At 40.9% G+C, this 14,990-nt stretch overlaps 1 protein-coding gene across 5 annotated transcripts in view; it reads right to left on the bottom strand.

The window, feature by feature from the left end:
* SKAP1 (src kinase associated phosphoprotein 1) overlaps nucleotides 1-14,990 on the bottom strand; it is a 429,384-nt gene that overhangs the window by 48,824 nt on the left and 365,570 nt on the right. For all 5 annotated transcript variants that reach the window (XM_007482364.2, XM_007482361.3, XM_007482363.3 and 2 more), the window contains exon 11: nucleotides 742-842. In XM_007482364.2, the coding sequence (XP_007482426.1) occupies nucleotides 742-842 (101 nt within the window). The remainder of the gene's footprint in view (nucleotides 1-741; nucleotides 843-14,990) is intronic.

Below are 14,990 nucleotides of genomic sequence, written 5' to 3' on the forward strand. Positions count from 1 at the left end.
CTATTATGTAGCTATATGTATCTATATCTATTATATCTATCTGTATCTATTATATATTTATCTATATGTATCTGTATCTATTGTAGCATTCCAAGCATATTCACATCTAAGAAATATAAATGATTGTACGCTTACTGTGTCTTCAGATACAAGGTTATACCCTGCTATCTGTGGGCAGACTCTTGACCTAGCCATGCTGCCCTCGTTCAAGGCAGACTCATTAACATTTAGTGCGGAGTGGAATTCCTTTGTAAAAGCTCGGGTTGAGGCCAACATGCCCAACACACCCAAAAGGTGTCATCATTACCTTCCCATCCAATCTAAATTATCTATGCTTTGTTATGTATTTGTTATGTGCTTGGGAGTACCTCCCAAGCCACACTGTAATAAAAACAGAAGGCAGGCCCATGATTTTTCTCTTGGAACCTTTTTCCTCTCTTGGGACCTTTTTCCTCTCTTGGCTTTGCATTCTCACTCTTAATACGCTTACCTTATTCTCTTTCATTTCCACGTGTTCCATTGGCTTTCATATTTTCCTTCCAAGGAGAATATCATAGGGGTTTATGCCTGCCCTATCAAAATACTGACTTCTCTGTGTCTCTCATTCTTCACCTGGGTTCTTAGACTCCTTGCTCCTCCTCGAGTTCAACCCACAAAGGGAAAGTCCCTTTTCGTAGCCCCTGCTGGCCAGGTGGCTACACAATAAAATGATTTCTGGTCCCCAACCAACACTCTTCTTACCTTGCTCAGGATTCGGATGATATCCCCTCGCTGGAAGGGCAGCTCATCGGGATGGTCACTGGTACAGTCCCAAAGCCCCTGGTAATAAGTAGCATAGTTTCCTAATGAAAGAAAAGAAAGATATATCATTAAAAAATCAAACCTCTTGGACCTGTTAACAGAGGGCCACCTGTTTTCAAAGGCCTCTAGTTTCTAGCTGGATGCTGCAAGGTTGGGCTTGAACTTATACTCAGGAAATCTGAAATTGCAAGGATAAAGCCCAGCTCTAGGCATATATTATAGCAGTTTCACACAGATTGAGCAAAGGACTGTGGGATGAGGGGATCATTAACTAACATTAAATATTTACAGATTACCACCAGTAGGATATGACTTGGTAATGTGATGAAATGCATTTCTTCATTAATAAAAGAAAGTCAAGCAGGATATTTCACTTGTTTTGTAAATAAGCAAAGAGAAATCTCATCCATCAAAACACTTGTTGTCCTGTAGTTGGCTTACTGGACCTGACTTCGCAGCACACGTTAAAGAACAGGGATAGGCGCTGGACTTGTGATCTCATTGGTATAGGGCATTTCTGGATAAGAAAATTCTCTTTCCCCATGCAGGCTGGCACCTATTCTGCACTTTATAAACTCAGAAGTTGTCCAGAGCTTTAAGAGGTCAGTGACTTTGGCCAAGGTAACATAGCCAGCAGGTGTTAAGAGATGCGACTTGAATTCAAGTCTTCATGACTTTGAAGTCAGGCATAATAGATGGATTGCTGGGCCTGGAGTCAGGAAGACTCATCTTCCTGAGTTCAAATTTGACCCCAGACACTTATGACCTGTGTGACACTGGGCAAGTCACTTAGCCCTGTTGGCCTCAGTTTCCTCATCTGTCAAAGAAGCTGGAGAATGAAATGGCAAACTACTTCAGCATCTTTGCCAAGAAAACTCCAGATGGGGTAATGAAGTATTGGACGTGACTGAAAACAACTGAACAACAGTATTTGAAGGAACAATGAACAATTCCAAAGTCTGGTAAGTGAAGTTGGGTAAGGAATCATTTGTTCTGGATCATATCCTTACACTTTGGGCTCTTTTGGTACACAAAAACTTTATTTTGGGCGCCCCTCACCCAGGTACTGTCTTAGGTAATCAACAATGGATGCCGAAATGAATGGCCCCAGTCTTTAACTGGAACCAAGAGGGTGTCTCATCCATTACAACTAAATCCTGGGTGGGCTGGCTCTTTTCCAACATCTTATTTGGAGACCCTGAACATGTCTGCCAGGATTTATTTCCTTGCCCCGGGGAGATCAGAAACCAAAGTGATCTGCATTAAAAATGAAAACAACTGAAGAAGACAAACCAAGCCTTAGAAGCAGCTGAGAGATTTACTAGGCTTCTCAGTGAGGCTAGATGGCAATGATACCACAGGACAACCATCGATTCTTAACAACGAAGAATTTGTATTGATTTTCTTCTACCCGGAAAGGTTAAACACTAGCTAGCACAAAGTGGGAGAGGATCTGGGGGAGTTGGAAGGCAGGAGCTCTCATGCCCACTGGTCCAGAGAGGATATGGGGATGGCTCTTAGCTCCTCAGGAGGCTCTATGAATAAGAGGCTTAAAAAAAATAAACCTTTACCTTCTACCTTAGAATCAGTACTGTATATTGGTTCCAAGGCAGAAGAGTGGTAAGGGTTAGGCAATAGGGGTCAAATGACTTGCTCAGGGTCCCACAGTTAGGAATTGTCTGAATCCAGACTTGAACTCAGGACCTGCTGTCTCTACTCCTGGCTCTTAATGCGCTGAGCCACTCAGTTGCCCCCAATAAAAGACTTTGTGGATAGAGTCAATATGCCTGAATTTTGAACTCCAGCTACACCCTAACTCCTTGGATTTCTCCTTTTCCCTCCTCCCTACCCACTGATGAGTACCAGGGAGCATAAGGTCCTTCAGAAATTTGAAGAGAACATAAATAATATGATACACGGACCATGAAAGATTATACTAAGGATAATTTCTGAAGAATTAGGGCTGTGGAAACACAATTGAGTACTACTGAAGGGGATTAGTACTTCCTTGGGGGGGGGATATTTAGAAAGAGCATTGGGGTATGTATTTTGGATTGGACTGGCCTACCCTTGGTGATAGTAAAAAAATGTGGAGCAAATCATTAGCTAGAGTTTGGGAAAGAAAGGAAGGAAATAAGCATTAATTAAAAGCTAGGCACTCTGTTAAATACTTTAAAATATGATCTCATTTGCTAGTTATTATTTCCGTTTTTCAGTTGAGGAAATTGAGGCAGGCAGAGGGTAAGTAATTCACTTCAGCTTTGGAAAACATTTCCTTTAGAGAATATTCTATACAAGTTCTTTATGAGTTCCCTAGTTGATCTCTCTGTCTGTCTGTCTGTCTGTCTCTGTCTCTCCCTCCCTCTCTGTCTCTGTCTCTGTCTCTCTCTCGCCCTCTCCTCTCTCTCTTCTCTCTCTTCCTGTCTCTCTCTCTTCTCTCTCCCTCCTGCCTCTCTGTCTCTCTCTTCTCTGTCTCTGTCCTTCCCTCTCTGTCTCTACCTCTCTCCCTTCTTCCTCCTTCCTTCTTTTCTCCCCCTTCCTCCTCCTTTCTTCTCCTCTTCCTCCTCCTTCTTCCTTCTTCTCCTTTCTTCTTTTCTCTCCTCCTTCCCCTCTCTTTCCCTTCTCTCTCCTGTCTCTTTCTCTTTTTCTTCCTTTCTCTCTCCTCTCTTCCTGAAATTATTTTGCATATATCCTATATTTATTTACTCATGTAAGTTCCTCAGGGTAGGAGCTCTATATAGTTTTATCTTTATATCCACAGCATCTAGGATAATTCTTTACACATAGTAGGCTCTTAAAAAAAATCCTTACCTTCTATCTTAGTATCAATTCTAAGACAGAAGAGCAGTAAGAACTAGGCAACTGGGATTAAGTGACTTGCCCAGGGTCACACAGCTAAGAAGTGTCTAAGGCCAAATTTGAACTCAGGTCCTCCCAAACTCTAGGTCTGATGCTTTGACCATTGTGATATCTAGCTGCCCCTTAGTAGACTGTTAAAACATTAAAATAAATATTTGTTGAATTGAAATGAAGGAACTTGGTTTGTGGTGAATGTGTGTGTCTATGGATGTGTCTGTGAATCCCACAGGAATTAGCTCTCTATGTGTCATGGAAAAGAACATTTAATGTGAATCTTACATGGAAAGATCTGTTAGGTGCAGAGGACAGAGAGACAGTCGGGAACTGTTTAGGCTTTTGTCATTCCCCGAACCCAGTCCCTTTAAACCTGTCCTCTGTAGCCTAGAGGAGGAGCCCAGGCTTAATTTCTCAACACATCCAATTGTTAGTATTCAGAGCAGACAACAGAGGGCAGCAAAAAGACCAACTACCTCAGCCCCTCCAATTACTACTATAATGATATTTTTGCTAGAAGGTAAAGCACAAGTGCATTTCAAAGAAAAACATTTAGGGAGGCCAAAGAAAAACAGTGAGTTTAAATGAATTTTGGGAGACCCCGGCCTGTCAAAATAGGAGGGAGGCAGGGAAAAGAACGTGTTTTCTGTTATAACAGGATTAATTACAAAGATGTTCATCAAGGTCTTGTTTAGGATAGATGGAGACTCCCTGGTGGCACTGAGAGGCTTAATGGACCTGCTGCAGTCACACAACAGGTGAGTATTATAGGCAGAACTTGGTCTCTGGTCTTTTTGAAGCCAAGGCTGCCTCAAGTCTTCTATCCACTGTGTCATGCTGTTCCTTTATCCTTGGAATGAAAGAAAAGGATTCTGGAACAACACAGAGATTAGCTCACAGCTGGTAACTGGTAGATAGACTATGTTGGGAAGACCTGAAAAATCTGAATTCAAATCTGGCCTCAGACATTTCTTAGTTGTGTGACCCTAGGCAAGTTCCTTAACCCTGTTGGCCTCAGTTTCCCCATCTGTCAAATGATTTGTAGAAGGAAATGGGAAACCACTCCAGGATCTTTGCCAAGAAAAACCCTAAATGGGGTCATGAAGAATTGGGACATGAATGTCCCAATAACCAAACACTCTCTCTCCTTTTGTTTTCGGCAGCTAGATAGCTTAGTGGATAGAGTGCTAGCAAATCTGCCCTCAGATACTTACTAGGTCATGGGCAAATCATTTAAACCATATTTGTCTCAGTTTCCTTATTTGTAAAATGAGCTGGAGAAGGAAAATGGAGAAGGCAAACCATTATCTTTGCCAAGAAAATGGACTCAATTGAAAGTGACTTAACAACAACAATGGCAATCTCTATGAGAAAAAAGAAGTTAGGCTTCCTAGATTCCTAGTTCTAGAATGTGGAGATAGTGTGGAGTGAAAAGTTATTTAGACTAGAAGTCAGAAGACTTGGGTTCTAGTTCTGGCTCTGATGCTTCTTATTTGTATAATCTAGTTTCTTTCTACCTCTCTGGGCCCCAGGTTTCTTCCCTGTAAAATAAGGATGTTGGACTAGAGGATCTCGAATGCCCTGTCAGCTCTAAGATTCTATGATTTTATGATCCTAGAACTACAGCAAAGTGTCCCCCACTTCAGGGCCTGATTGTGAGATGTATTTCTGCATAAATAGTTAATTTTAATTGAGTAAACAAGAGATTCCTGTTTAAGTCCCACCTCAGGTATTATGGCAGAGAGGCAAAATTGCATATTGGTTAGAGAGATTTAGTCTTGGAAGAGCCAGAAACACCTGTGTTCAAGACGGTAGGAAAATCACTCAAGTCCCCAGTGCTTTAGACAACTCTCAAAGACTAAGTTGCATAGAAGATAATCTATATGGTTGAAGGAGGTTTCCTCTTCCAGGAGTTCCCTGTACTAATGAAATCACAGGACTAGTCCTTGTCTCAATTCTGGCTTCTTGAAAGTTATGCCAGGGGAATACGAGCTCTTAGCAGGTTCTATGAAGTTAGAAAAGCTTCAGCAGCTGGGTTATTGATAGATATTTTCTGTGATCCAAAGACAAGCTCAACTAAGGTCAGGGATTATTCCTTCTGTCAGATACTTCATCTCCAGATGGAGCATTTTTCGTTTTTTTTTATTCTTACCTTCTGTCTTAGAATTAATACTGGATATTGGTTCTAAGGCAGAAGAGTGGTAAGGACTAGGCAATGGGGGTTAAGTGACTTGCCCAGGGTCACACAGCTGGGAAGTGTCTGAGGTCAGATTTGAACCCAGGACCTCCCATCTCTAGGCCTGACTCTCAATCCACTGAGCTACCCAGCTACTCTACCCTAGACCGTTATTGATCAATAAATAAGGCATTGAGTAAGGTTCTGCCCAGTGCCAAGCATTGTGCAAAGCCCTGGACGTACATACCAACCTAAGATAGTCCTTGCCCTCAAAGTGCTTACATTCTCAATCCACTGAGTCATCCAGCTGCCCCACCAGAAGGAGCATTTTTATCAGTTGTTCCCCATCTCCACACTCTCCCTCATCTCCATTTCTAAGCTTCCTGGCTTCCTTCAAGTCTCAATCTTCAACTAGAAACTTTTTCCTAGTTCTCCTTAATTTTAATGCCCTCCTTTTTAAACTACCCCTAATTTATCCTATCTATATCTTGCTTGTATATGGTTGTCTGCAAGTTGTCTCTTCCATTAAATTCTGAGTTCCTTGAGAGAAGGGACAACCTTTTGCCTATCTTTATATCCCAAGAGCTTAGCATTGTGCCTGGCGCATAGTAGGAACTTAATAAATGCTAACTGAAGGGGACAGCTAAGTGGCTCAGTGTATTGAGATCCAGGACCAGAAATAGGAGGTCCTGGGTTCAAATCTGGCCTCAGGCACTTCCCAGCTGTGTGACCCTGGGCAAGTCACTTAACCTCCATTGCCTAGTCCTTACTGGTCTTCTACCTTAGAACCAACACACAGTAGTGTTTCTAAGACAGAAGGTAAGGACTTAAAAAAAAAAGCTAACTGAGTCTGGAAGAGCCTAGCTTTAAAAGAAATGACTTTAGGGGCAGCATGGCAGCACAGTAGGCAGCATCAGGCCTGGGGTTGGGAAGACCTGGGTTTAAATCTGGTCTTGGACATGGCCTAGCCCAGATAGGCAAGCCATTTAACTCAAACTGCAGACCCTTTGCCACTCTTATGCTTTAAAATTGATTCTAGGACAAAAGATAAGCATTTTTTTTAAAAAGAGAAGTATCTTCACCTTCTCTTGCTCTATTTCTCCTCTTCTCTTTGAAATATATTGTTTGGGACTCAGGAAGCTTCTCTCTCAGGCTTTGAGTGAGAACATGTGTCCTTGGAGGTAGCTAGGCAAAAGTTTAGCTTTGTGTAAGCTCGAAGGGATTCCTCCCCTTTTGCCCCCATAGGCCCACTACTCAGCTCAATGAGAAGCACATTTTGTATTTAATTTTCAGTGTATGTGCATCCCCCCAAAGAGGATGTAAAGTCAAAGGCAGGGACTGTTTGGTTTTTATCTCTGCACTCAGCGCAGTACCTAGGATGGAGGAGGCACTTATTAAATGAATAGAATTAGGAAGAAAATATAAGCTTCAGAATCTCTTGGTCTGACTTACTGAGGATGGAATGAATTTGGATGGCTAGAGAGAAGTATTTCAGACTGTAGGGGAATTAGCAAAAAAGCTCTTTTACTGGAAAAAAAAGTAGAGTTTGTTTTTTACTTTAAGAGCATGCAATGCTTGGGAATGTAGCCTTTATAGTCATATACTAATTCACTTTAAATAAATGTTTACTACGTACTTCACATGACTCAGTGCCAGCCATCCAGAGACAAAAAAATCATCCTGGTACTTACTGAGTCTGCCTTTGATGATAATAATGATTATTCACTTTTACATATGTCTTTATGGTTTTAAAGGGTTTTAATGAACATAATAATATCTAACCTGATCTTTATATCAGTCCTGTGAAGCAGGCAATGCAGGTGTTATTGGAGACACTTGGGTGGCTCAGAATAAAGTGCTGGACCTGAGATCAGGAAGACTTGAGTTCAAATTTAGCTTCAGACACTTACTAGTTATGTGATCTTGGGCAAATCACTTATATACTTGTTACCACAATTTTCCTTAGTTTCTGTAAAATGAGGATTATAACAGCAACTACCTTTCAGGGATGTCATAAGAGAATGAAATAATATTTTAAAGTGCTTTTCAAATCTTCAAGTGCTGGCTTTTATTATTATCTTATCTTATATAAATATTCTATTAATATAGCATATTAGTATATAATACATGATATAATTTTATTATTATTGTTTTATAGATAAAGAAAATTAGATGACACTCTTGTAACAGTTTGTAAATAGCCGATTCTCAAACTTCCAGGCCAAGGCTCTTTTGATTATACATCTTTATTTTCTACTTATTGACATAGCTTTATCTTCTCTCTAGGGAAGTCTTTTCTGGATCTGCCGCAATCATATTTGTTTTGAATTATCGCTATTTTTATATATGTCTTATCTTACCTACTAGTTTATACGTTCCCTGAAGACAGGGACTGTTTCGTATTTAATTTCTTTAATGCTTAGCTGGGTGGAGTAGTGAATAGAGCACTAGGCTGGGGATGAGGAAAATTTATCTTCCTGAATTCAATACCAATTTTAGATACTGACTGGGTGACCTTGTTTGCCTCAGTTTCCTTATCTGTCAAATGAGCTGCAGAAGGAAATGGTGCACTGTTTCCATATCTTTGCCAAGAAAACCATAAATGGGCTCATTAAGAGTTGAACATGATGGAACAACAAAAATGTGTAGTAGAACACTTTGCACTTAACAACTATTTAGCAAATGCCCATTGAAATGTTTTGTAAAACAGCCTTGAAAGACTTAAGAACTCTGACTGAGTTGGTGACTAACCATGAGTACAGAGGACCCATCATGAAACATTCTGCCTGCATCCTGACAGAGGTGATGGACTCAGGGTGCAGAATGAAACATGCATTTTTTGGACATGGCCGATGTGGAAAGTTTGTTTTGCTTGACTATACATACTTGTAACATGGATTTTGTTTTTCTTTTTGAGGAAAGGGAGATAGGAGGTAAAAAAAAATAGATTTTAGGGCAGCTAAGTGACTCAGTGGAAAAAATGGCAAATCTGAAAAGGGGAGGTCCAGAGATCAAGTCTGGCCTCAAATGCTTTCCTCATTATATGACCCTGGGCAAGTCATTTAACCCAATTTGCTTAGTTCTTCTTTTCTCTTTTGCCTTGGAATCTATACTTAGTATCTATTCTAAGAGAACAGAAGGTTAGAGTTTTGGGAAATAAATTTGATTTCTGTTAATTAAAAAATTAAATAAAAAATGTTTTATGAACAACTATGCACAGTGGATTTTGTAACATCTGAAAAGCCTGGCTTGAGAGTATTGTGATTGCTTATGAAGGGGAAATACAGAGAACAAAGGAGAGGGCTGAGTTCCAGAGGCCACAGATGCCACAAAGCACACCAAGGTGGTGGCAGTTAAGATGGGCAGCTTGCTGTACTACCCAGAGTCAGCCACTCCAAAACTTTGCCATTTCATCCAGTGGAGAAGGGGTACCGGTTATGGATAATCTACACCCAAGATTGTTTCAAATGCGTAGAGAGCAGGAGGGCTAGAGTCTGCAAAAGCCCCAGGAATTAAGTCCTTGGTGGGGTGGGATTTGCTTTGTGGGCTGGATATGGTTTTTCTTGAGGTTTACATTTCTCTGGCAGCATTCAGGGATCAGAAGTGGCACAGCATTCTGACCATTTAATTAATTCGCAAACATCCTCATTCTCATTTCCAGGACATTATTCCACCTAATTATTTTTTTTCCAGTCTGTCCATTTGGAATGAAAAACAAAAGAATAAAGCTTAATGCCAGTATTTCTCAATGTCTCTCCATGAATATACCTCCCCACTAAATACAAGGCTGGTAATTCAGAAGCAAAGCACTAATATATTCAGCATAAAACAGACAGAGGACCTAGAGCAATAATGACAACACTAATAACTAAAACAGTTATAACAATTAACAACAATTACAATGATAGAGAAGCTAATGGGTATGATCACTGCATTTAAATTGCTGGCGGAGCTGAGATGGACTTTTTCTGGAGAAAGAATGGGATGGAATCTTCTACTTTTTCGACAGGCAGAGATCCAAGTGCTTTAGTCTATTTTAGAAAGGCTAAATGCCAAAGCAACCAGAGTGGAACCAGCCATGGGGAGAGGGGGAATAAACCAAGGAACAAAAAGGGGTTTGCTTTTCTTCTTTTCTTGGGTTAAAACTATGGGACCAGCTTAGGTCACTCTTCTTCAAGGTTATTATACTTAAGGAATGGACCTTTAGTATTTGATGAGCTTAAGGGACAGTTAGGTAGTTCAGTGGATAGAGAGTCAGGTCTGGAATTGAGAGGACCTGGGTTCAAATGTGACCTCAGATACTTCCTGGCCATGTGATCCTGGGTAAGTTACAACCCCAACTACCTAGCCCTTATTGCTCTTCTGTCTTGGATGTGATATTTGGTATTCTAAGACAGAAGGTAAGGGTTAAAAAAAGATATTGATGAGTTTACTTATGTGTTTCTCTCATATCTTGAGACCAAGTGGGACATCTTTCTTGACAGGTCCAGTAATTGAACATCAGCCTCTAGACTTTGTTAGGTGGAAATTCTGTGAGTCAATACTTCATGGTCTCCTCCAACACCTTAAACTCCCTTGGGGTTTCATGATGGTCAGTCTTAGCTTTTGACTGGGAAGAATATGGGGTGGGGTCCCTGAAGAGTTTAAATTGGCACTGAGCACTAGGGCTCAAGAAGCTGAAAGCTGGAAGTCTCACTGGGCAAGTTCCTTTAATTTTCTTAAGTTAATGGGGTCCACCATTGGGCATACCATTTAACAATTCAGAGACCTGAAGGGTTCTCATTGTGGGCATTCCCTTCACCAACCCTGATCATGACCCTTCTGACTAAGGACAGATTCTGAACTTTGCTGTGGCCTCAGATTTCATCTTCCTGTGGCCAAACAGATGCTGTTTCCTCCTAAAGAATATGAGCTCCTCGGAACCAGGAGAACATTGTCTACAGTAACAGAAATATTGTCCAATGATCATCTGTGAAGGACTAAACTATTCTCAGCAATGCAGGACCCAAGACTACCCTGAGGGACCCAAGATGAAAAGGGCTCTCTGGAGTCATAGAAGGAATGCAGAGCGAACCATGCCATTTCTGCCCTTATTTCCTTCATGGTTTTTTCTTACATGTATGATACATATCTTCTTTCACAACATGAGGAAAAGGAAATTTGTATTGCATGACAACACTGGAATAACCCATATCAGATTGTTTGCTGCCTGGGGAGAGGGGAGGGGAGGGAGAGAGGGAAACAATTTGGATTGTGAAAGGTCAGAAAGCAATTGTGAAAAAATTGTTTCTACATGTAATTGAAAAACTAATAAAGGAAATGAGTTGGTTAAAAAAAGAATGTAAGCTCCTTGAGGGCATCACTTTATACATATTAAAGATCTATAGAAATGCTAAGCTCTTACTTTTTTTTATATTTTAAAAAAGCTTTTTACTATTTTTAGTTAGGAAATTTAAGTATAGTTTCTCTATTGAAGTGGCATACATATCAAATGTACAGAAACTTCTATTCTAAGACCAATTTAGCCCTGAAATTCCATGGGATAATTAATGCAGAAAATGCCAATAAATTGAGGGTTATTTAATTGTATCTGTCTCGAACCCAGGGCTTCCTGACTTCAAAGCTGTATAACAATTTCTTAGTGTCTCCAGGCAATTCTCCAAAACTCATCTATAAGTCACAGATGAGTTGGTGATTTTCTTCGATGGAGTTTCTTTCTTTTTTTTTTAATTAAATGTTTTTTCAATTAACAAAAGTCTATTTTCTTTTCCTCCCATTTCCTCCCACATTGGAAGAAAAAAAAAGAAAAAGACCTCCTAACAAATATGCACAGACAAACAAATTTCCACATTGGTCAAGTCCAGTATATTTTATATGTTTCATTCTATCTCCTGAGTCCATCACCTCTCTGCAGGAGATGGATAAAATGCTAGCTAGTTTGAGGATGATGATGTTAATGATGATGTTGTCTTGTATCCTTTCCAAGTCAGTCAGTAAGCATTTATTAGGCACCCACTATGGGCTAGGAATTATACTAAACTCTGTGGATATAAAGAAAAGCAAAAGACAGTTGTCCCTGCTCTCTAAAAGCTTACCATCTAATAGGAGTGATGACTTGAAAACAATGAAGTAGAAACAAGAGTTATACAGGGTAAACTGGAGATAATCAACAGAGGGAAATGGACTAATATTAGGGGAAATCAGGAAAGATTTCTTGTACAAGGTAGGATTTTAGGTGCTTAATTTGACTGATTCAACCTTCAACCAGGATGGGGCAACTAGGTGGTGGAGTGGATAGAGTGCCAGACCTAAAGTCAGGAAGACTCAGCTTCCTAAGTTTGAATCTGGCCACAGACACTTACTAGCTGTATTACCCTGGGCAAGTCACTTCATTCTGTTTGCCTCAGTTTCCTCAACTGTAAAATGAGCTGGAGAAAGAAATGACAAACCATTCCAGTATCTTTGCCAAGAAAACCCCCAAAGGTTTTGGTTTTAAAAAATTACTCTATTATAAAAATGAATAATATGGAAATAGTTTTTGAGTGATAATATATGTAAAATGTAGTAGAATGGCTTATAGTTCTGGGAGGGGGGAGGGAGGAGGGGAGGGAGAGAACATGAATCATGTAACCATGGAAAAAAATTAAAAATAAAGTAAATTTAAAAGAAAAAAAAAGAAACCCCCCAATAGGGTCACCAAGAGTCAGATGTGACTAAAATGACTGAACAGCAACCATCTAGCTAGGCTGGTTCTGGGATAATAGTTACATGCTCTGTCACTGGTTCAATGCCTGAAAGCTTTCCCAAGCAGCTAGGTGGTCTTGGCTAGTATTTATTGTCCACTAACACTGCCTTTGAGGACCCAGAGCTTTCCCTCTCCCTCTTTCTCTCCCTCTTCCTCTCCCTCCCTCCCTCTCCCCCCCCTCTGTGTCTCTCTCTGTCTCTGTCTCTCTATCTCTGTCTCTCTGTCTCTCTCTTTCTTTGTCTGTCTGTCTGTCTCTTTCCCCTGTTGAGGCGCCAGTAGAGGAGGATCAAATGAATAAAAAACAGAAACAAAACAAGAGGACCCATTAAGTCCGGAGCATGAGGAGGGGAGGGGCTGCTCAATGAAGTTCCACATTAGGCACATTTGAAATAGAAATTGGTTCAGGCCAGGCTTCAGCTAACTGCACTGATCCTGCCTGGTCCTTTAATAACCATTATGGAATAAACTGTATTAGAAAGAAGCACGATATTGTCTCTCCGCAAGGCTGGCCTGAAAGCAAGAGAGGCATCGGATTCCTTCCAGCCCTGGGAAGGCGACTCTGGACCCCACGCCTGTCTTTGCCCTCCCTTTGTACCTACCCCAGCATGGAGCACAATACCTGGCATGGAGTAGGCACTGAATAAATACTGCCTTATTTATGGGATTTCGGTATGGGAAATCCCTGGCTGGTCCCAATTGCCATCTTTTCTCTACCCTTTCCCTGGGCTGAGGTATAGCTGGGTAATGATTAACAACTAATGCTTGGTCTTGGGAAATGCCCATTTCAAAAATTCAGGGCTACAAACACTGGCTAGGGCTGTTCCAGGCTTCCGGCGTCTAGTAATTCCTCCGAGTGGGGGCTGGGGGGACTCGGGTGGAAAGAGCCCTCAGAAATGAAACACTCAGCCCAGAGACCATTTGCTCTGTTCTCCAGAAATAGCTGAACTTCTGACTTCTATTTGGCTGAGTTTGCCAATAACAGCCGAGCAATAATGACCTGGTCTGAGGTCTCCTTTGGTCAGACACTGACTAATCAAAGGAATAAAAAGTCTGAGGATGATTTGCTCTTCCCGAACTGGTTATTACACGACAGGGCACACCCAAGCAATGGCCTGTGATTTTATTAAGGACAGCATGGACCAAGTTTCACCTTGGGCCACCTATGCAAGACTGACAAGAAGAAGAGATAAACCCAAGTCACAGGGCCCCAAATCACACTGTCTTTTTCTATAAAGGCAAGACTGAAGTTTGGAATCCCATGATCAAAGGTGCTGAAGAGTCACTCATTAAAATAACCCTGTTACTAACAGCCATGCTGTAAACTGAGCCTTTTATAGATTGAGCAATCAATACTACAAGCCTGGGATAGATTTTCTAGGTAACAGAATAAAATAAAAGAAATTACGTTTTATAGGGTCATTAACACCCGATAGGGGTGCTTTCCCCCCTTACACTGAAAAGTTCTCTCCGTAGCTCAGGGACGTTGACAATTTTAGCTGAACAAGCAAGGACCAATGTACGAGAAAAGAGACCCGTGGTAGATTTAGTTTTCCTGTGTTGGTGGTGCTTAGATTTTAAAGGCAACGGTCCCTTTCATTGGGATCTCCTAGGAGGATAGGCTAAGGAACAACAATTGCTTGCTTTTATTTGAAAAGGCCAAAGTGGGGGAGCTAGGTGGCTCAGTGATAGAAAGTCCTGGGTTCAGTTCTGGCCTCATACACTTTCTAGCTGGGTGACCCTGGCACATCACTTATCCCCAGTTGCCTAGCCCTTCTGCCTTAGAATCAACTTATTTATTTATTGAATTTATATTGTATCTTTTCTCCAAAGGAGCTTTAGAGAGAACCACGAATATGGAGCATCCAGATCCCATCACTTACCTATAAAACACAGTAGTGATTCGAATTTGCAAAGGTTAAAAAAACAAAAACAAAAAAGAAAAGGCACATGGCATCTGATAGAATACTGACCCAATCTGGACCTTGGGCTGAATTCTGCCTATCTTTTACATGAGGATTCACTACTATCTCCTCTTCCGAGATCCCTCTTGCCTTTTTTTATGTCTTCATCTGTACTGCCTGCCTTCTCTCTCTCACCCATCTCTTCCCCCACCCCCTAGCTACCAGGTTGTTGTTTTTAATCGTTTTATAGATAAGTGATGGGATCTGGATGTTTCATATTTGTGGTTCTCTCTAAAGCTCCTTTGGAGAAAAGACACAATATAAATTCAATAAATAAATAAGTAAACACAAATTTAAAAAAATCCTGCCTCCAGATTCTGCCGAGGGAGCAAAAAGTCTTCTTCAGCTTTTTAATCACTAAGACACCAATCATCAGGACCACTTGAAGTATAAAACACAGGAGCATGTTTAGGGCTCGCTATATACCATAACAACTCCTTGGTTTTTGGGGTGG

The sequence above is a fragment of the Monodelphis domestica genome, chromosome 2 (assembly GCF_027887165.1).
Source record: "Monodelphis domestica isolate mMonDom1 chromosome 2, mMonDom1.pri, whole genome shotgun sequence".
Taxonomy (NCBI): Eukaryota; Metazoa; Chordata; class Mammalia; order Didelphimorphia; family Didelphidae; genus Monodelphis; species Monodelphis domestica.